This window comes from Strix uralensis, chromosome 2 (assembly GCF_047716275.1).
Source record: "Strix uralensis isolate ZFMK-TIS-50842 chromosome 2, bStrUra1, whole genome shotgun sequence".
Taxonomy (NCBI): domain Eukaryota; kingdom Metazoa; phylum Chordata; class Aves; order Strigiformes; family Strigidae; genus Strix; species Strix uralensis.
In genome coordinates, this window is record NC_133973.1 from 108,444,656 (window position 1) to 108,468,167 (window position 23,512).

At 40.9% G+C, this 23,512-nt stretch overlaps 1 protein-coding gene across 2 annotated transcripts in view; it reads right to left on the bottom strand.

Annotated features, from left to right (window-relative positions):
- The window catches only part of ATP7B (ATPase copper transporting beta), a 40,277-nt gene extending 18,578 nt beyond the window's left edge, over positions 1-21,699 (bottom strand). Inside the window, exons 1-4 of one of the 2 annotated variants that reach the window (XM_074859740.1) lie at positions 21,610-21,699; positions 3,918-5,145; positions 2,123-2,359; positions 803-966 (exon numbers count right to left, since the gene is read on the bottom strand). In XM_074859740.1, coding sequence (XP_074715841.1) covers positions 803-966; positions 2,123-2,359; positions 3,918-5,145; positions 21,610-21,660 — 1,680 coding nt within the window. In that variant the 5' untranslated portion in view covers positions 21,661-21,699. Of the gene's footprint in view, positions 1-802; positions 967-2,122; positions 2,360-3,917; positions 5,146-11,913; positions 11,949-21,609 lie in introns of those variants that run through there. The other variant, XM_074859739.1, reaches the window with a different exon arrangement.
- Positions 21,700-23,512: the final 1,813 nt, after the last annotated feature.

Here is a 23,512-nt window from a genome sequence, read left to right on the forward strand (position 1 = left end):
CCCCATGTCACAAAGGTGCTGACTATTCAAGCTCTGTTGGTACTGACCCAAGGCCTCAGCATGAAGATTTTATAGAGCTGTCTTAAATGAAACAAAGCTGAGAACATAACTATCCACTTTTATTAAAAAATTCTGCAATCAGCAGTCATAGTCACAGCTATATATCTGTGTAGCTACACTCATACACTGCATTCATTGCAATAGCATGGCTAATATACTTCTAGCAGCAGCTATATTAACATTGCCAAAGTGAAACTCTGCATGTGTAACTTCATCTCGCTTAATTTTTCTGGGGCTTCAATAGGGCATGTTCCCACTTTCTGATCTACTAGCAAAACTGCAGACTGTTGTTGTTTGTCTTGTAGTAGGTATATGTCAGAGAATAAAAACAGACTTTTGAAGAATCTGTTCTTCATATAAACAATTTACTGATTTTATCCAAAGTTCTCAGACCTCTATACGAAGCCCCAGGCGTTATCAACATGTATTTGGAGATACATTCTCAGTTGCTCGGAGTCTGTACTGCTGACTGATGTGCCTTCACAGAAAAGTTCTATTTCATTTCTCCTTGCTAAGAAAACTCTATTCTGTACATAGAACTATCACTTTTTATCTCAGCATCTTTGGTTCTGCTCAGACAAATTGATTTTTTCTTTTCAGCAATTAGGAAAAAAAAGTGTCATCAGCCAGAACTGACCTGCTGAAGCCACAACTCCTTAAACAAAAGCATTTGCAAGAAAATTGTTCTTCCAGACCTGACTTTTCCAAAACCAACATATAATTTCAAATACATATGACTTACAAGAAGCTCCACATTCCCTTCAGTTTCTGCATGATCTTCTAGGACGGTAGCTTCAAAACCCAAATTCTGGATCAGCTGTGCTATTTCAAGAGGCTGTATGAATTCTGGCTTGTATTTTATCTCTGCTTTACCTGCCATCAGTGCTACTAACACTGAAACAATTCCTGCAGTGGCAATAATAAAAAATATTAGATAATGTAGCTCCTTTGAGGGGAAGAACAATAAAATATTACAAGTGATTGTCAATGAGGGCTGTAACAATTTAGAAATGTTATAAGCCTAATGATTTCTCTCTGCCTCCTTCTAGTGTTGTTCCCTAGTCACAACAGCAGTTTTCACTGAGATCCAGCCACACTGCAGTTCCCTTTAGCAAACAAAGGAACCACAAGAGTTACACAGAGGAGGTGAGTTTTGCTATGATCTAATGAGACAAAAAGGATGTTCAGAAGCAATCTTTACACTTGCCACTGCAAGCTCTACCCTGGACTCTCTAAGTTTGGAAAGCCCTAAACAAACCCCACAGCACAATGCTAGGCCTTTTTCTTTTCTTGTTTTTTTCCTTTGGTTTTGGGTTTTTTCCTTTTTTTTTTTTTTTAATATAAATAAAACTACAGAAATCTACACTTAGAATTGAAAGGCAAACATAAAAGTCACTGGCAAAAAAATTTTTTTCTGAAGTGCTAATGGTGTCTTGGATTTTTAAATCAAGGCAGTGAGACCATCACTGAGTGACTGGGGGCACAGGAATCAGTAAGCAAAACCCTCCAAAGGCATGCCTACACAAATTAAATCAGACATTGCTGAGGCTCATCTGTTCATCTTCTCTATAGCCAGAGGAAAGGCAGCTCCAGTCTGCAGACTTCTAACCTAATAAGCTTTGCTGTGCCTAAGCTAATATAATCACTGAGGAACTGGAGCCACGAATTTGTTTGTTCCTGCTTGTGCAAATGTGCCCTGAAGGGTAAGTTTCAGATCACAAATGTGTCAGAGCTCTTAACAGCTCTGGAGGAGATGGATTGCTCTGTGAAGCAATAAGGCCCTGACAACTAAATGAGAACCATTTCTCTGTTCTTGTCCTGAGCCTTATTTGAAATTTTTATCACATTACAGCAACTTACTGTTACAAGTATGTCCATTGGTCTTGTCTACCAGTGCAGTAGGATAGTTAAACAGTGATATAGTTACATTAGCACTAAGAAAGAGCATTAAGTCTATTTAACCTCCAGATGTTGTACCACAGCCTCTTCCATTAATCACATAGAATACTTTTTCCGTCCCATAGTCCCTTATAGACTCATTATAGGAACTTAAATTTATTACCGTCTTCTTTCTGCAAACTTCTTTCAATGGTAGATACACATGATGCACAGGTCATGCCTGTGATTTGTAAAAAACACTTTTCAGCTGTCACTCTGCTGTGCTCGTTTGTCCCATCAAGGTGAGGACTGTCTGGAAGAGCACCTGAGGCACAGTCTTGGCGAGGAGGCTCTGGAGGTTGAGGCTGCACAGCAGCATTGCTGGCATCAGGCTGGTGCCTACGTTCTCCAGCGGCGGTATCTTGAATAAATGCACAATACACCGAACATACACTATTTACAGTGCAATCAGGTGATGCAAAGCTATAGACAGGTCACATTTATCAACCATGCAAAGTTTCTTAGTTGTTTGAAAGGTCACATGGTAATCTTGGTCTCTTCATGAAAATAATATAGATTGTTGCTATGCATGTAACAATATACACTCACCAGTACCACTTGCATGACCATTTAACTCTACAGAACTAGTTTTCCACTTTCAGATGGCAAATGATTCCATCCAATTTCAATGCCTAGACCTGACAGCTACCTCCACTAGATAAAGATATATTGGTATCTAGAGGGTCCTTATCTAGCACAGAGAATGCCATCCAGTCATATCCATTCTGTCCTTGTTGTCATTTATGCAGGACTCATAGCACTTCATCTCAAACAAGGAAAAGGACAAGTTTCTCAACAGGTTTCTCTTTATGGAACAATATTTACACTGCAAGTACTGAAAAATGAGTAGCGGAATGATTTGCAGCACCCAGAAGACCTCCAAGGCCCGTTGCAATAATTTTTGTTCTTTACCAGAGACTGAACAGACACCCAACAGCTCCAGCTGTGTTCACAAACTGCCTCCCTTGAGCAGAAGTTTGTGTAAAGGAGCAAGAGTTTCTGAACACGCTAAACACAGGGGGTATCCTCCTTCTCCACAGACGGATTGGGAGGTCTCCCATCAACAAATTATAAACCAATCATAATTAAACACCAGATACAGCCTCCTCCTCATCTGTAGTAGTACCACAGATTCAGAGGGGTTGGACTCATGAGAAAAGTCAATAGGATGTGGTCTATTGTGATCAAACTAATTCATTCCAGGTAAACTAATCAGTATCTCAAAGCAAATCTGTTGAGTTGAAGCAAATAAATATTGCCACATTTGGAATTTTCTAGGGAGGAGATTGTGCACCACAGCAACTTCTTAAACATTGAGCACATGTACAAAATGTACAAACTGTGCTGCAGCTGACTTGTAAAAGCACCTGCTTCCACCAAAGAGTACCTGTACCTTGCCACTTACCTTGCTTAAAAGTAAGGGCTTTGCTTTAGTAAAGTAGGGCTAGTAAAAATACTCAAGAAATAAAGGTCAAAGGATTAGGACATCGAAAGAGATTTTAGTTAGGTAAAAAGTGGTTTTAAATGAAAGACATTTCATTAAGTTTGTGGGTTTTAGTATTTGGAACATAAATGGAAACACTTGTTTTGATAGATCTACTTACAGCAGCCTAGACCTAGGAGGAAACCTACTTCAGTGGGTAAGGTGATCAGCTATTTGAAAGACCTCGTACCAACTTCCAAACCTTTTGGTTTCATAATGTAACTCAACTCTTCCACCCACTAGTGCAGTTTTTAAGGGCTGAAATAAGGTGCTTCACAGCTGAAATCTCTCTCGCTTGCTAAGTGAGGTCAGATCAGGTCAGTCCCTTAGAAAAGACAATGCTAATGTTTTAAGAGTTTGTCTCCAGAAGAGTCTCAACACAGGTGTCGCACAGCCCCATTTGGCACGCTACCCACAGAAGAAAAAAACCTGTTACCTGTCAGCACAGAAGCATCAAACCCCATCTCTTCTATGGCAGCTCTTAACTCTTCTCCATTAGTAATAACTGGATCATAATGTATGGTCCCAGTTCTGCCAGCTAGAGAAACTGCTATACGTTGCACTCCTTGTCTCTGTGATATAGCCCCTTCTATAGACTGTACACAAGAATTGCAGGTCATGCCATCGATCCTGATAACAGCCGTGCATGTCATGTCTTGCAGTGGCTCTCTGAAGAGACCATATAGCAAAGCAGGTAAGGGAGATGCTCCTTTATTTGCTTCTGAAACATTAAGGAGGCATACTTTAAAGTTTCCAGGTGGAAGGGATTCAATAGCTTGCTGCAAAGCTGACAGGGTAATTAGATTTGGGCTATACTGTACCACAGCACATTTATGCTCCAAAGACACTTTAATGCTTTGTATGCCAGGAAGATCTGATATATTTTCTTCAATGTTTCTGACACAGGACTTGCAGTGCATGCCTTCTATCTGTACAGCAATTGTAGCTGTGCTACGCATCTCTGTGACCAGTGGATCCACCCGATCACTCTCAAGACTTGCTGGTGTCTCCTTGGGGTTTGCATTCTGCAAGCGCTCGAGATCGAGGACACCCAGCTTCAAAGGGGTTGATTTACTTTTAATGGTGCAGTCATATCCCAGGTTACTGATATGGCTCTTGAGGTCGTCAGGCTGAATGATGTAAGGATAGTAAGCAATAACGGCTTCCTGGTTACCAAGTGACACCTTGATTTTTGCCACACCATGCAGTTTCCTAATCTTTCCTTCAATGTTGGTGACACAGGACTGGCACGTCATGCCTTCTACCCGAAGCTTAACTACTGCTTCTCTCAAGCGTGACAAATTTACAGTTGCTGTTGTCAATCTCTCTTCTGCTATGTTGGCATCAAAGCCCATATCCTGAATCTCCTGGCAAATCTGTTCAGGATTTATTTCTGTCTGCAGATACTTTATTACAGCGTTGTTCTGCTCAAGGGAGACTTTAATACTCACAATGCCCTTCACCTTGGAAATTCGGCCTTCTATCGACTGCACACACGATTGGCAAGTCATTCCCACAATATTGACTGCCACGGTGTGTTCTTGGGAAGATGGAGAGGGCACACTTTCAAAGCTCTCCTCATAGCCCATGTTGTCAAAAGCAAAATTGTGTTTCATTGTAGGCTCCAGCTCACAGCCAGGAGGAGAATCAGTGTTGGACAAAGTCTAAGGAGCAAGAGGAAAAATAAAAATAAAATGCATGTATCTTTAGCGCTGTGAAAGCAGCAATATTCTGCATGTGCTCTCAAGCACATACTAGAAGTGCTCTCAAGTCAGTCTATACCACTGAAACATGTCACAACATTAACTTACACTTTGAATATATTACCAGTGAGCTATGCCCACGATGATGAATCAGGCCTCTGAGACTTCTCTTGAGCAGCAATTTAAAAAATATTCACTAGGGATATAAAAGCAAAATTGTCTCAATATTCCCACCCCAATCCAATCACTTAAAACTTGAACTCTTTGCAGCCACGGGGCACTTTCACCAAGCAGTCCAAGCCCTGCTCTTCAGAGTACACTGGCACTGACACAAAGGGTCACAGCAGAGAGTGTATTGAATGCCTCTCCACAAATGTCAGAAGCTGGCTCAGTCTGGCCAACCTGCTACTGTTCAACAGGAGTTCAAACCAAACCAAACCAAACCAAAAAGCCCACAGAAAACAGAATCAAGAATTTCCCAGGAGCCTGAAACAAGCTGGCAGAGGAAGGACCAGTTGCATGATACCTGAAGAGCTATACGCAGGCACACAAAGGCCTGGGCAGTCTGCATATATACAGATCTTTTAAGTTAAAATCTATATCGGACAAAGATTTTAAAGGACACAGAACTTTATGCAGATACTTCCACTATGGTTTAGTTTCATCTAAGGTGAGGCACCTGAGAAAGACCATATATTGAGCTACAAGAACTCACTAGTTTTATCCAACACTGATTTTCAGGATGTAATGGCCAGTATTGAAGTAGATCATCTGGAAGTAGACTATCTCCCAGTCAGATCACAGGCTCCACAGTACTAGGACTCTACAGTTTAATGCACTCAATTCAATTGAAAATTAAATATTTTTTAAAAAATAGTGAAAAAGGAAATGCTTCTCACAGAATAGGTGATCAGAGCACACACTCTGTTACCAAAGGAAATTGCTGGTGCTAAGTGATAAGGAAGACTGAGAAGGGGAGGGACAAGTCCCAGATTGTCAGATTTCATTGAAAGAACATCAAAATTCATGTCCATGACAAGGCAGCTTTAACTACTAAAGATCTAGATGCAAGCTACTAGGACAAATCTATTGTCTCGCCTGGGAAGCCATGGGCTACCTCGCATTCAATAAAGCACCTGATGCTGGGTGTTACTGCAGGGAGGGGCTGGGGAAGGGGCCACTGGATCAGGCTCAGTACCACAAATCTCGTTCCTACCACCAACAAGAAAATTCCCTCCTTGGTACCGCAGCACAGATGAGAAGCATTTAGGCTGCTTATTAACAGTAGACTGCATCCAGTTCATTTGATGCAGTATTCAAAATTCATTAACTTGATTTTGTTTCACGCTTAGACAGATTGGGAATAATGAGGTCTGGGGTCACTACCAAAATGGCAAAAATTTAACATGAGAAATTTGCTTTCAGCCTTCTCCATGCTGTATTTATTAGAACAGGAGGAGGAATGAGCAACTTCAACTCTTCAGCACTATGGTGCAGCCCCCCAATATCATGCCTGCAACCTCCCCCCTGTGCCCCCTCCCTTCTCGCTTGGTCTGAAGGCTATGCTCCAGGGATGCTGGGGAAGAAAAGTCATGAGAATATTTTAGCCCTAACATGCCCTTTTACCTCCTTCTCTCAAAGGCCTGGCAGCACCCAGTGCACATACTCCTCTCCTTGCACTTCCCTTCCCAGAAGTTACTGAAATCCCCAACATACATGGAAATGAGCAGCCAGACCCTCCTTTCAAAACAAAACAAACAGTTAATCAGAGCTCCCTGCAAAGATGATTGCCTGTTCAAGCACACACAAAGATGACCACATGCTTATTTCCTCCTATTTGTGCCTTCCCACAGTTTAAAATAATAATAAGGCCTTGTATATGGAAAAGAAGCCCATCTGAAAAAGAAAACAGCCTCTTACCCACGGCATTTCAAATGCTACTTAAACTCAAACTTGCATTTACTCTAATGTCTACTTCAAGAAATATTATTTTAATATTGTCCCTCATCTCGTCTTCCTTATCTCCTGTCCCCAGCCCCCCAAAGACACTTTGCTCGCAGTGGCCAACTCTTCTTATCACAAACACCTGGTAAAGCAAAAATCCGTGTGCAAGTTACAGAAGCTCACCCTGTATATTTACTTTGGCTCATATGACAAAGGCATTTGTCTTCTGCATCCTTTGGCGAAACAGAGCATGAGAGATGGGCGAGACGAACATTCTCCACTCTCCTGCTCCCCTTCACCGCATTTCTGGCAGCCACTTGCAGATGAAACCCAGGAACCATCACAGACCTTATGTCCTCCACTCCCACACTCACCAACATCTCAGTTTTCCTAGGTATTCAGTGATATAAAAGCAATTAAAATTAAATGCGTAAAAAGATTAAAGGGTATTTCTCATCCTTCAGTCTTTTGAAAAACATAAAAGCAAGGTCTGATTCTACTATTTCAATGCACTGTAAGCCACAGAAACATCAAAACTTGGCTGCTGCTTTATATTTTGGATAAAAAGCTATCCCAACGTTCAGAAGAATTGGCAAAAATATTTTGTTTGTTACTTGACAAAACCAGATGTTTGTTCTCTGTAGGAGAAAAATGCTTCCACACACAGATTTTTAAATGAGAAGGAAAAAATTAGAGAGGGGATGTAGATATAAAAAACAACAAAAAATTTCTTTCCCTTTAAAAAAAACAAACAAAAAAACCCACAAATGCCAAACCATTGAAGACTCTCCCCTTAAAAACCAGAAATGTACACAGGTTCAAATAAAGTATTTACAAAGCCTTTAGTATTGTTTAACAGCTTCAAAAAAACAGGGGGCACAAATACATCTATGTGTGTATTTGTGAGAAGGAATGTTTCTACACTAGATCAGAGGAAAACAGCAGGTTCACATAAGGACACAAAGATAAGGCATGCATAAATGTGTCTGTAGTTTTCCTCAGGCACATGCTAGGTCTCAAAAGAGGGTTTCCTGATACCAGCTAACACCCACACGTAAGATGGCATCCATGAGGCTGTACAGTAATTCAGAGACCATCTGCAAGAGGATCAGAGAAACAATCACCTCCAAAAATGCTGAAAAAGGTGCCTGGGATTCCCAAGTGTTGTCCCTCCTGCTTGCTTCTGCCTAAAGAGAAATCCTAATGAAATAATGAAAATGCATCTGACTCCACATCCAGACGGGAGTGTTAAAGAACTGGCTGCAGTTACCGACTGTTTTGTCTCTCACACCAAAGGAGGCTTGCTTACTTTTAAAGGGAAGTATACAGCAAGTCTGTTTGCTCTGCCAGTCTCACACATATTTTTGTAATGAAAACATGAAATTATGACAATTCTTTCCCTCCCCTGTTCACATAAAAGTTTCAACTCAAAACACACAGCAGAGGCTCTAGTCTGAAAGCAAAGAATCCCTACAGAAAGCAGTGTTATGAAACTCATTTAAGTAATATAGAAAAAAAAAAAAAAAGAAAATTTAAAAGGGTCTCCTTGACACAGAAACAGCAGTACCTGGAGACAGCTTTAACAGAAGTGCCAGAGCTGAATGGAAAACATTCCCATCTGACAGCTCTAAACTGGACCCAAGGCAGTAGCAACTGAAACTGTTGATGTGCATGAGTGTAGCATCTGAAGCCCAGCTCCCAATATAAGGATTTCACAGCAAAACCACCGGCATGAAGAGCAACCCTTGCTGCCCCAGACAGGAGTTGGAGCACTCATGCCTGCCCTGGGGCAAAGCAGGGTTTGGGGGCAGCAGGAAGAGGCAGAGGCTCCTGCTCCCTGTCTTGACCACCTCCAGCCAGCAGGAAGGAGATCATCCAACAGGAATATGCCCTGAGGCTGGACTAACTCTCTGGGAAAGCACAGAGGCGGAGCAGGGCCTGGAGATGCTGCTGGATTGGGAGCACTGAGTCTCAAGCCCTGGCTTGACACACAGTTCTTTGCATTATGGCATCCAGAGCTCAGCGGCTGGTCCAGGGGGAAAGGTGGTTGTTGTCCATGGCCTGCGTGACTGGCAGGGTAAAACTGCTCCATGACAGGCTGCCCTCAGACACCTGGCATCAGGCTGCCCCACTGTCTCCTAAAATCGGCTATTTTTGGGGGGTACTCCCATTCAGAAGTGCAAAGTCCAAGGGTTTAACACAGCAGTGAGGGGATACAGAATAAATGTAAGAAAATCAACTGAACCGGGAAAAAACCACCCGAAGAACAAGAAACCACAGCACTGGGTAAGACCCTCCCATACATGCACATGGTGACTGGCATCCTGACAATGGATGCAACCCCATGGCTGTAAATTCAACAAGGTTTGTGCCCTCCTCAGCTTTGCACCTCCACTGCTAAACACTCCTAGCCGGGTCCCCGTGCTCCCTCCAGCCCTGTGGTCCCTGGTCACCTCATGGGGTGGCTCGTTACCAAGAAAGCCATTCCTCTCCCTGCCACCCCCCCTTCTCAAGAGGTGCAGCCACCTCTGAAAAGCCAGTGTAAATCTCTCAGTCTCTGCAGCACAAGGCTGAGGCCATGCCAGGTGCACCCCACAGCTCCTTGAGCATCACCCACACCGAGATCCCACACAGCTGCTGCTCCCCTCTGGTGCTCCAGCAAAGTTCTCCCCCCCAGGACTGGCACTGCTCTACAGCCCTCCTTCTCCTGGCCTGCAGGGATGTCAATTTTCACATCCTGAAATTCAAGCACTGGACTCCTCACTGATGCCAGGCAGTCAGCCAGCGAGGAGACGGGGCCCATCGCAAGCAGCACCTTCCCCTCTGCCTCTCCCCGTCATCCACATGCTCATCCACAAATGCCGGACCTCACTGAAACTCTCACCCAGTGTCTTCGAAGGTTTTGGGCTGCTCTCCTCCCCATACATCCACAGGCTGAAACCAGCTATCATACTCTTGCCTTCAAGCACACAACTGCCAAGAATTATCTTATCTGTGTCGAGGTTCTACCTTTCCTGCTTCATTCTTTCACAACCCGCTGATTCATGGCTTTGGATTCAGGCAGGCAGTAACACACAACCAAAAAGCCACATACTATTAATTAAATGCTTCAGATGCTTTCCCAGTTTGTTACAGGCAGTCAGCGAACAACAAAAGGAGGACAGAGCAGCCTCAGGAACATCAAAGGTCCCAAGTCTTCAATTTCATGCCTGTAACAGCAGCACTTTTGAGTGAGCAGAAATTCAACCCTCATCCTCCTTAACAAATTTCAGTACAACCTGTCCATCCATCTTGTTAGCACATATTGTTTAAATCTATTAGATCTTAACTAGTTGTTCTTCCTTCCCTCTTCCCCCAAGCTTAGTGAAGATTAACAAATCTCAGTAACTACTATTTTCAGTAACTGCTTGTAACACAACCTGTTATTTTTCAAACAGTTCCTGAGTCTTAAACAAGGGAAAAGCCACCCTCTCCACCTGGATATAAAGATTCAAAGAAAATATTACTTTAAAGCAGCCTTTATGGTGCTTTTGTTTTCAAAACACTAAGTTAGTTGCCCTAATGCTTCTGCCAAGGGACTCCTATTCCCCATCTGGGAACAGGTTTCTCTAACAGCACAGACAATGGGGAAAGATTTAGGCAGTTGCAGTTAGTCTTACTGAAATGATATGTACACTGTAGTTAACAAACCTTAGAGACCTTAACAGGTACTTTTAAATTAAAGAGAGCTATGTGAACCATGCTTGGTTTAGTGGGAAAGGGGAAAGCCTTGTTGTAAATGGATTGTTTCTAATTTAGAATTAAAACAAAGCAAAACACTTTGTGATGTTCTTAATGGCTCCAGTACAAGCAATGCGTACATCCCAGTGAACTGAATACAGAAAAGATATACTTTGGTAGAACAAAGTCATTGATTAATTATTTTTTTCTAGCAATCATTTACAATATAAAAAGTAATCTGAGGCAGAAAAGCCTTCAGGTATATTTGGTCTGTCCTGGCTCTTACTTCATTCCTGTCTGACACTAATTATTTAAGCCATTCTAAGCATATGCAGTTTCAAAGGACACAAAATTTGTTCTAAGAGTTTCTTTTCCTTAAATATTCACAATATTCACTGATCCAAACTACATTACTGTAATTAACATACTTTTTAAATAGCAAAAACTCTTTTTAAAATAAACCTCATCATGTTTTTATCAGCATTGACCTTTGTAAGCCTCTTCTCCACAACAGTCAATCTCCAAAAAATACCATAGCTATATAAAATACAGAATTAAAACATAATAATAATAATGGTGCCACAGATGTATTATCAAGAACTTTCACTAGCATCCACTTAGTAGTTATAAATAAACTACTTACCTACAGTTAGGACCTTTTAATGTTTCTGAAATTTCTATTATTCCAGAGGATAACCTGGTACGAGCTGCTGTCAAACTACTCAAGCAATTGCAATTCAAAAGGAAATATACTAATATGTTTCCTTAAGTAAGAATCATCACTCTATATTATTAGAGGTGGAGCTGAAAAATGCTCATTAGTTACTACAGCATAACTCATCATTAACACCTGCTTTCAAAGATTACTTTCAGAGGATCTCCAGAGGACTTTGCATTTGTGTACTGCTTGTTATGGGGCAGGCATTCATTATTGGGGATTGAGACAATTTAGATAAAGAAGGTTTAACCTTCTTTAATATACAACCCACGTCCAATATGCTTTGTTCTGAATTCTCCAGTTCAGAAACACCTCTTCCCTCCCAACACGCACACCAGCTCACTGACCTGTCTTTCAACTGTATTGACTTCTGGCATTCCCATGGAGTAACTCTGCAAAAGTTTCTCTTCTTTCTGCAAGTTACTGCTTGCTTTTACCGGAGATCCTGTGTTGGACTTTTCACCGATAATCAGTAGTTCAGGCACATCATGAGCTGCCTGTTGCTGTTGCTTACGAATAGACACCAGGGTTATGTTTTTGTTGTTTAAAGTAGCTAAGCAGGACAGTTCCCTTTTCATTTTATTGTCCAGTTTTCTCTCCATTATCTTTCTGGGCTTTAAATATTGCAATGCCAAAGGAAAGCCTTGTGAGAGCAGTTATTCCGTGTCTTACTCTTTCAGCTACATTCACAACGGCTTGAAGAGTTCTGCCTGTCTAATCAATGTGCTCATTAGGCATTCATCACGAAATCCCCGAGGTAACCTGTGATCCTTGTGTACACTGCTCGCTGCACTCAGCTACCTGCTTTCCCCGCCAGTTTAACTGCTTCCCACCAATTGGCATCCCTTGTGCTTACCCAACGGCATTCAGCACTCCTAATCTTTGCACTCGGCGTCGCAGCGAGCTCAGCCAAGGCTGCCTTTCACAAGCTACTCAAACATGACCTGTGTGCAGCAAGCCAGTGCATAATTAACTCAGCCAGCCAGGCTTTAGCTCCTTGTGGCCATGCGCATAATCACAGCTCCTACAAAGGGCAATGCTATCGCATTTCCTTCGTCTATGAAATTATGAGGGATTTCTTGGATAAAATGTGGTCCCTTCTAACATGGAAAATGTGCCTTTGATTATATTGTTAGAGAAGATTCCTAGACTGAAGGTCTTTCACTCATTTAGGGCACGAGAACATTCTTTCTTTGTTTCAAAAGGGGAAAATAAAAGAGTACAACATTTATACTTTTTAAAATGTGCCTCTTTACTAAATAACAAACAAGCAAACAAAATTAAACCAGCAATTAGTGCCAGAAAGTAAAGGGGGAAAAAAATTATATTCCCTTTGGGAAACTCAGTTCCCCTTAAATCCTCTGGGCAACTACAGGAACATCAAATTTAGACAGCCATACATATGACAGGTACCACCACTAGAAGTGCTTTGAGCCAAGCCTGAAGAGATTTCTCTGGGATTGCCTGCAGCACATTCACAGCACTGTGCTGACTTGGTGAGTGGGATATTTATTTCCCTAAGCCCACAGTAGTGCAGTCCACTTCTGAAGAAACCCCTGAACAGGGACACCTAAAGAATGGCCATGCAGGGAATTTGTATAACATAGTTGATGTGTCATCAATTCACACCCTCCCTGGTTATGCAGTGACCTCACTGCCCAGAGAAGCCTTAAAGTAATTGTTTTACCTTTAATAAGAATCTCTTGGACTTGTTGAAAACAGTCACTAAATTTACTCTTATGCAGAGGTTAACATGGGTCAAAATCTCAGCATATCTCTGTGACATCACAAAAACCTGAGGGAATAGATGACAGCCACTCCACCTGTCTGACAGGACAAATTCAGATTCTTTTTACTTCTAAAATCAGCAGTACATCCCTCACACCCCCTCCACAAAGACAGAGGTCCAGAAAGCCACCATGCGGGAAATTAGCATCCTGGCTTGTCTTCCTGTCATAACTTCCCCACAAAGAGAAATCCTCTGCTCTGCTCACACCATCCAGTTCTTGACTCCAGAGTTAAGAACCATCTTTGGAAAAAACAAGGTCTTCTGCCAATGAAGTGAAACTCAAAATACTGTTGTAGCACTATTTTGTATCATTGTCTTAATATACAAGATTTGTGATAATATTAAACTTAAAATAAAGGGTTATTTTGAAAGATTTTTGAGAAATGGCCCTTCTAAAGAGTATTTCAAAGAGGAAGGCATCTGTGTTTGTTCTGTATTTATCAATGAAATCAATTAAAATACACCTGACTTCAGCTGGAAAACTTTTTCTGAAAAAGAAAACTATGTTAAAGGTGAAATCTTTTCAGGAATAACTGATTTTAACTGATTTTGGAACAAGCAATTGAAAATCATACAATTTGACTTACTTGAAAACATTCCAGTACAAAATACAAAAGCTATATCTACATACTAAATATATATATATAAAGTTAAAAACTGGTTTTTGTCTTTCTAAAACAAAACAGTTATCTGATCCCAAATCAAAGATATTCAGAAATTCAGCTCTGTGTCCTAATTCCAAATAATGTAAATTTTGAATTCTAGATTGTCTTAGGGAAGAGAATTCAAGATTCTGGCCAGCTCTGAAGTATATACTTGATCCACTCATTTCTGACAGTATCTTTACTATTAAAAATATCCCAAACCCTACCTAGCACCTTTCTACAAGTAACTAATATTAATGAAATTATCATGTGATGAAACATACTGTAAAAACAAGTTGTTTTTTTTATTTCTTCATTTCAGGTTCACTGGCAAAGCTCAATTTAGGCTGACAGATAGTAAGCATCTCCTCTCTGATTCCCCTCAATCATCATTTTTTTCCCCAACTTCTGAGCAACTCTAAGGTAAAAGTCTGTTTGTTTCTAAAAGCAGTGGAGACAAATTCTTATATTGTCCTTTGTCTTCGGCGGAGTCCTGAATACTTATTTGGAGGTAGAGAAGAAACACATGAGGTTGTGCTTTGAACACTTTCAGTTTACAAGATATTTATCCACATTAAAAATAATTATTTGGCTGGAGAAGTTTGCTATAATTCTTCAGACAAAAGGGGCATAAAGATGTATTTCAACCAGTCTAGCTGATTTAAAATACCTAGTTTAGCTGCAGACTCAAGCAGATGACAATGGCAAATGAAACCTGTGCAGCTGACTGAGTTCTGAGAAGCTCTTGGAGAAGAGGTACCATTCATGAAGCAGAAACTGCTGAGCATCTGATAAAACCAAACAATTTCCATTTACCTTGATACACCAGACTGAAAGCTCAGAGGTCCTGCTCCATCCCAACAACTCCACAACTCTCTTATGTTCAGGAGGCAGTTCAGGAAGGGATCCAAATGTAGGCACCTCAAGGGTGGCAACGTCTGCCAGGGGAGCCAGGCAGCTGCTTGCAAGTTAACTGCTGAGATTGCCTGCTGCTGAACTCCAACAGACTGCTACTGGCTTACAAATTATTTTCCCCATTCTAGCTCAATTAATTGCCCCTTTAGAGTTGATGTTAAATGTGTTAGCTGCAAATTGAGGGTGAGCAGTTTAGTTAAGGCTGAAATAAGAAAGGCAATGTTGCCTGTTTCATCTGATAACAGTATCATTCCCTGGTTCAGGCTTGATTTTGCACAGTTTAGGAGTTTCACCAGGAAGATTCACTCAGGTTTGGTAGCATGAGATTTAGATGGCAAATGGAAAATATGCCTACTGCCTTCACAGCTCTCTGCTCGTGTCAGGCAGAGATGTTTGCATTTTCGTGTCAGAAAATGCAGAACATCCCAAGAAAATTAAATCCATTTGATTTAAAGCCTCGAGAGCTGGTAAAACATGAGTTTTCCCCTTTACATTACCTGCTACTGTAAGAGAATATGATAAACACACAAGAACTATGTGTTTTCAGGTAAATTATGTTTGCTGGGTGCATTCATCCCTGGCTTTATAGGATGTTCTGGTGTTCACCTAATCCTTCTGGCTCCTTGCCCAAAGGAAGCATTTTAAAATAGTCTTAACAATGGCTTGAAAGATGAGACACTTGGATTCAAGGAAAAAAATGGGGGCCTAGAGGTAAGGGGGTCATATTGCATTGATGTGGCAATAAGAGAAGAATAATTATAGAAGGAACTGGTTCAGATATGTGCACACCATGTCAATGTAAAGAGGGACATATTAGTATTAATACATCACTCTAGAAATCCTGCCTTTGAGTGTTGTTTTCCTACTCTCCTCCTCAGACATCATTTTAAACCACTGAAATACAATCCATCCTGAGACAATGATATGAGGCTAAAACCCAAGCAATTTCACATTTGACAGTATTTTGAGTTCTTTTTAAGTTGTCTTCAGGATGCAGTCAGCTAAAATTTTTTATTTTTTTCCCCCATCATAACAGAGTTAGACTGACTTTGGTTTTTACACATATAATGCAACTGCAGGAACTGGAGTTTCAAGAAAAAAAAATGGGGAGGGGGCGGGGCTAGAAGGCAAAGTATTGCAAAGCTCCTAATAACATCACAAACAACAGTGTTACCAGTGCTGGTAATTCACAGTTATCAACAACTTGTTAACAACATTGTTTGGGGGGGAACCTGTAAAACACCCAGCCCTTGTGTGAAACAACTGTTTTCCTCTGTCAGTGTCCTCTTTAAACCAAAAGAGATCTAGTTAGTAAAGGTATGCAATTTTTCTTCAGGCAAAACCCAGTGCTTGCTCAGCAGTCATTTTTCAGTCCTATGAAGCAACACAAACCCCACGTTTCCCCCATGAAGTCAATCAGTTGCAGCTGAAAGTTCAGTGGAAGCTTGGTCAGATTCATGGTACATAACTATGTCCTTGACTTCTCCAAACTGTCATACTTATTACAGAAAATAAATTAAAAAAAAAAAAAAAAAGGCCATACCTTTTTAGCATTGAAGATGCAACAAAAATTCCTCTTTACCTACATTTGCTCTCAGTTTTGAGCCATGAAATCAGAAAGGTAACTGGCTACAGTCCTAAGAAAAGTGGCAGCCATCAGATACACAAGCATTTCTATAGCATGAATGGCATACATATATCTTTCAACAGATGAAGAAGCATGATCATAAGTAACATTCTTTCTTATACTATAAGAAAAATAACTCTGAAATACAAGGAATCAAATTCCTACCTGCCATGAATAAAATTGTTTAAGAGTTGATGACCTCATTTCAAATCAAATCAGCTCAGACTTTGGCTTCAGTTTTTCAGGAAGCAGACTCAATCTTCTCTAAATATTTAAAAAAGGTTTGTTTGCTCTAAACCAGCAAAACTCAAAAGAGTATCTCTTTTGTAACAGGGCCCCAAAACGCATACTAATTTTTTTCATTCCACGGCTTCTAATATGATTGCAAATTGTGTGGACTTGGTACTTTGTCTGCTTTTAGCAGTGTTGATTTCATTATGGTAATTTCTGTTATCTGTCAATTTATACTACAGGAATTTGTTTTCAAGTGCCTGGAAACTACCAGGCTGATCATATTAGCACAGGAAAAGACACACCTTTTGGGTCAGGGTTTAAGTGCAAAGAACAATTGCAATCTGCATGAATTAATTAGAGTCCAGATTTCCAGTAAAGTTCATTTACTAGCAGTGAAGAAGGCTGGCAGAACTCGGGCAGTGCCACAACAAAACCAGTATTTTCACTTCTGTGTTTCCAACTTAAATTTTCTGATGTTGTCCATGCTTTGCTCTTGCTCAGAGCTGGTTTTCACTTGTAAAGTTTGAGCAAGTTCCATACAGAGAAAAAGGACCTACATTTTACCCATCTTAACTGCAGTATTTAAAGTATAACTCGAGAATGAGTAATATTACAAAAGTAACTATTTTTAAAGGCAAATTTGAGAAGAAAAAGTCCTATACCCGTGAACTATATCAGTCGTTGCGAAAGATCATAGCTTTTGCCATCTACATTTGCTATTCACATTTAGAAATAAGACTCAAGTTCTTAATTCGAGTTTTGTTTTGTAAATTCCTTAGTATTTTATGTGTTTTTAAAAAAATATCTTTCACACTGGTTTTGAATAAATAAAGTGGTCTCTGAATTATGATTTAAGTAAATGGGAAGACTGATTTTTATTCTTCTTCCAAAGTAAGCTGCTGTTTACCCTGTAGAAGGCAAACTAATAGCAAACCCTAAGATACCTTGCCAAACCTGAAATTATTTTTTTCCCTATACAGATCAGAAAAGTAAGCCTGTATATTAAGTGACATTCATATATATAATATATAACCTCTAAACTGTCCCTGACTGTAGAGTCCACACCATTTAAATTTACTATTAGTCCCTTGCCAGCACTTGTTTCAAATCATTCTTGTTGTCTTGTTTGACAGCCAGAGAGATATTTCACTTTGATGAGACACCTGACACTATGTAAATAACATAAAGCTCATCATATTTGTAAAACATGTATAAAAAGAAAAAAAAAAAAAAAAGGAACGTAACTCTGATTTAAGCCTGTATTTCTGGTTCTATGGCCAATGTTTAATCTCAAGTCAAACTGCTCAGTCTCTGAATAAAAGGTTATTTCATCCCATTTCATTTACATACACCACAATCAACCTCATTACAAGAAAAAAAAAAAAAAAGACAAAACAGCATCTTGTGTTTGCATTGCAGATGCCATGTCTAAAATACAAACATACTGCCTTTGTTAGGACAGGCTAGATATGTAAAGGCAAGCCCAAATTCAGTTTCTCTTAACAGTTGTTTCTGGCTATCTTATCCTGGCAGAAACCACCTCTACACAGAAAGAGAGGAGTTTCCAGCAATTCCCAAATCCCTGAGAAAGCTTGATAGCAGCACTCCTCACCACAGGACCTGGGCTCCTCCAGCACAGAGTCCTGAGCAAAGTCCATCTTCTTTCCTGGTGTTCCAGGCAAAACTGCCTGGGAAGTAGGGTTTCCACTTTCTACATCATCCGTTTGGTTCTTTTACTCCTTTTTTTCCCCTCTCTTCCTGTGGACTGGTTGCAGTTACTGGGTAGAAAAAGGCACGAGGGTGTTAGGGCCCTCTCTGTGATCTCACCCTCGCAGGGGGTAAGCTCAGGTGACCACATGGCCACGGGGGCTGAGCCACAGCCTAGCTGGGCCGGTAGAAAGGCCCTTCTCACCCATCCTCCACTACTTGCTCTTTTGGGCTCTGCCACATGATGCCAAGACAAGGCTAGTGCCCTCTCGTGAGCAAACAAACTGGGGCACTGCTCACACACCACTGACCTTGGCATCACTGTACTCACGGTGAGACTGAAGGGTCCAGTTGTTCAGCAGCAGGGGCCTCCCAAACTACAGCGCTGCACTTAGGCAGGTTTTTCTTTCTGATTTGGAGATGGATGAAGATCTGCCAGTTCTCTGGGTGACTCCCTCTGCCACAGTAGGCAAGAAGTGAGGAGGGAAACCTCTGATGAGGACACTACAGGCGCAGGAGGTAGAGGCTTTGCTGTTCCCAGTTGTCAGAGGTCCAAACTGTAATGTATGTGAGCTGCTGTTTACCTAACATTTTTCTACAAAAATCCTGTTAATTATTTGCTCTTCAGGGCTAGGAACTATTACAGTACTGCCCTGTCCAGGTCTAGCATCTCACATGAACTCTCAGGCAAGAACCACAGGCAGGAAGGTGCCAGTTTCTATCAGCGGACAAAACATACTTCCAATTGACCATGAAAAGTAGAGCTTGCCTGGATAGAGCCATACTAATTCATTGCAGAGGCTTACAGAAACTGAGTGGAGAAATGAAAAATAAAAATGAAAACATATTTGCTGTTATTTTTTTCTGCTGGAATACCTGATGATAATTCCCTATCACATCAAATAACACCAGCAGCCTACAACAAGTAGTGGGGAAGAATTCAGGTGGAAATGTCAGAACTAAAGGAACAGTCAGGGATGAAAGTATCAACACAGGTAACTCTGCTACTAATTTTACGAAATCTCTTTCATACAAACAGGTGCTTCGAGAAACATCTAAGAGAAATGGCAATACAGAGTAAACCTCTTTCTGTTTACAAGTATTTTTATCTGAAACATTTAACATCTGGATTGAAATATGCAGTTACATTCTGCTTTCAAATGCAGATGGATTTTCTCAGGTTGTTTTCTGTGGCATGCATACTAGCTCATCATGACTCCAACTCACTGTAAAATAGTGTTTGTTTATTGCATGAGCACCCAGAGGAAACTGGAGACATTTGACTCCTAAAGAAAGAGTTCCTGGGAGCCTGCAGATGTGAGGAAAGGGAAATACTAAAAAGTTTTCCAACAGTGAAATGGAGGGTTTTTTCAGCTCTCGGCAATCCTGTCCTTTCCAGAGTTCACCTCAGTCTGTTCTCCAGACAAAGAATGTTTCTTCCAAGGAAACATTTAGTCAAAACTGATGCATTCTGCAGCTCAGTATAAAAGAAGGTAACCATCCTGAGAGTTGCTGAGCAACCTTCTGAGATTTATTAACTGCCCTCAATTCCTGGGAAGCAGAAATGCTAATCCATGGAAAGTCAGGCTCGGTTCATTTATCATTCCCTCCTGGTACCTCTGCTTGTTGAAAGAAAAGGTAGTGCAGCAGGGAACTACTTTTAAGCAGCCCTAGTTCACCCCCCAGAAGAGCATATTTGATTGAATCTACCCCATGGGAAAATCACCGACCTTTCAAGCTTTCTTCATCCTCAGAATAGAAATAAGTCAGAAGAGGTGATGAGGCACAGTGCCTGCATCTCTCATGTCTGGACTAGCCAAACAATCTCCTTCAATAATTGTAACTCCCTCTGTCCTGCTCCACAGACAGCTTCTGGCTCCTTTCTCTTTCCTGAGCAGTGCCAAGGAGCCAGACGCGAGCACAGAATACAAATCCTGCCTCATCCCGGCTTCATGTGAAACAAATTAGGTTTTCATCCAAATAGCACTCTCCCTTGCTTCCTGAAACAGGCAGAGAAGCACACACAAACACATGTGCACAAATGCACCCTGAACAAGTTAGTGCAGGGTGTTTCTTTTTCAATATGTGAACCCTTTAAAGTCTGACGATGGAGGTGCCTATCTCAGTAAAATTTTCACACTGTGAAGTTTTGCAGCTTCCTGAGCAGTTTCATAGTTGATTTAAGCAGATGTTAAGGTACTACTGTAAAAGAGGTGGTCCTTCATGACCCTCTTCATATCCTGATTAGGTGCAGAGGGCCATAGAGACCTTAGTATCTGCATAAGGGAGAAGGAAAAGCACAAAGGGTTTGAGTCCGCTATCACAGACACTCAAAAATCACAAACTTGCAGCTGAAAAAGCTGGGATTTAAGGTGACTCTACATGTTATTTTGCAAGCTCAGTGATATTATCAGTAGGGATACATCATTTGCCATCCCATTTCTGCCTGTGCTCTGAGTTGCTTGAATATAGTTCCTTCACCCACCCTAAAAAATGGCAGACACTTTGCTTTTTCCTGCTCATAACTGTTTAGGAGAACTGACAGAAGAGTCCATGGGAGGTTAAAACACTGGCACAATATACAGGATTAAACTGCAACAGTGGAATCGATTTATTTTCCCACATGGTCCTTGTCCCACCGGGACAACTTGTGTGAAAATAATCTTCTGTTAATCAAAAGCTATAAGTTCAACCTGATTAAGTTGCCTGGTGATATAAATAAACATGGTTTATAGGAGGTCTTGCAAAAATTCTGTGTAGATTGAAGCTGCTTAATTCTTCACTGCTTCTGCCAAAAAAAGGGGCAGCTTTTGCTCACAGATACATGGCGTGAGCACCCATGCCCTAGAACATCTAGTAAAGATGATAATTTAAAAAAATTTTAGTAGAATTGCTTGTATTTAGCAACTTCAGTATTACAACATATCAGTAAAAAAACCCCATAGTGTTTTGCCCCAGATATATGAGTGCAACAATTTATTTCCAGTACTTGTTTTTTGGTTCGCAAATATTTAGTACACAACTGGTGCAACTTTATTTCTGCCTCCTGTTACTATGCAATGAAGAACAAATGTACTGTAACATTTAATAGCCTATCACAAGACACATGCAAAAAGGAAAAACTTACTGTGTATATGAATGATCTAAGATTCCTTCTGCTAAAAACAGTCCCAGGCATTTTGGTAGCAAAGACAGCAGCCCTGAATGGGAGACTCAGTGCTACACAGTGCATGTTTCTGAAAGAAAGTAACTAACTGTACAAGAAAGTATAAAAGACCACGTGACTGTCATATGAATACCCTTACACAATATTAATCCAGTTTCTTTGTGTTATGACTTGCTAGTGTTTTTATCTTACCAAGTTACTCCTATGTGGAGTACTTGGCAAGAATGAGAGTTACAAAAATATACTTTAAAACTGTCTCAAATGCCTTGCAGGCTTGTGGAGAACACACTGTGAGTGGATTCTGCTATTTGTTCTGAATACCACTCACTTCAGAAGGCCTGTCTGCATGGATTTTCCTTCAGAGTAAGGACCTTAATAAGGAGAGCAATTAAAACAGGACAAAAATGCTTACAGAGGCAGCAAAAGATTAAAAACTTGGTACGTCTCTGGGAAGGTGAAAACAAAGCTGACTTCATGACAAGACTGGTTCAATTTTGTTGGCATGTCAGCCACATGGAATTTCTACAGACAAGGTTTTTAATAGCGTTCTCACTGCTGGAGTGGGAACACCACAGAGAGCTCAGCGCTGCTCTTGCTGAAGTTATTGTCAATACCCTAAATGCATGCATACAATATTGTCTGCTACATATGTGTTAAGTTGGGGAAGTTGTTAAGTGGTGACAACTCAATTAGACTGTGTTGGACATTCGCATAGTAAAGGTATCCCTTGCAGTCTGTAAGGCTGTCTGCAACACAGTCTTCCTATTGCTCACAGCAAAGCTGAATATCCTTTGATTAAAGAAAAGTTAACAAAAGAACTTTGAAAGTATTAATATGTCTGGTTTTTAATTACCACTAGAGGCACTAAGAAAAAATAAAACAACTAAGATGATAAAGGCACTGAAGCATCTCTCCTATGAGGAAAGGCTGAGAGAGCTGGGACTGTTCAGCCTATAAAACACTCAGGGAGGATCTCGTTAATGTATATAAATACCTGAAGGGAGGGTGTAAAGAGGATGGAGCCAGGCTCTATCAGTGGTGCCCAGTGACAGGACCAGAGGCAATAAGCACAAACTGAAACACGAGAGGTTCCCTGTGAACATCAGGAAACATTTTTTCACTGTGAGGGTGACCAAGTACTGGAACAGGCTGCCCAGGGAGGTTGTGGAGTCTCCATCTTTGGAGATATTCAAAACTCATCTGGACATGGTCCTGGGCAACTGGCTGTAGACGACCCAGCTTGGGCACGGGGGTTGGACCAGATGGCCTCCAGAGGTCCCTGCCAACCTCAACCATTCTGTGATTCTGTGAACTATAAATTATTACAGTGAAGAAAACTATTTGATACTCCCACCATCACACAGATTTCTCCCTACAGCAAGCAAGTGAACACTGCTTCCAAAATAAAAATAGCCTTCCATGAAGACAGTCTGAGGTAACTACAAAACACATAGGAAGAACTGCAGAAGAAACAGGGACCATCAAATGAAACATCTTCTGACTGAAAAGTCAGGTCTGAGAAATTTGTGACAGGAGTGGTAAAGGTTTAAAAATTATCATTTGAACTTATGTGACAGTTTATGTCTGTAGCAACTTATGTAGGCTTTGGAAAAAAAAACCCCACACATCTAAACTAGTCAGAGATGCACTAGCAGATGCACTGCAGCTTTTCTTCACATCCTTTTCTACCTAGTCTGGTTGTTTTGTGAAGAACTCTTCCCCCCCCCCCCCCCCCCCCCCCCCCATCCTTAGGTAAGGATCTGGAAAAGTTATCCAGATCCAGAATGTCTATCTGTTTATGCAGATGCTTTATTACAATGTGCCTGAGCTACAACTTATAGGTCATATGCAGCCTGCAAAAACA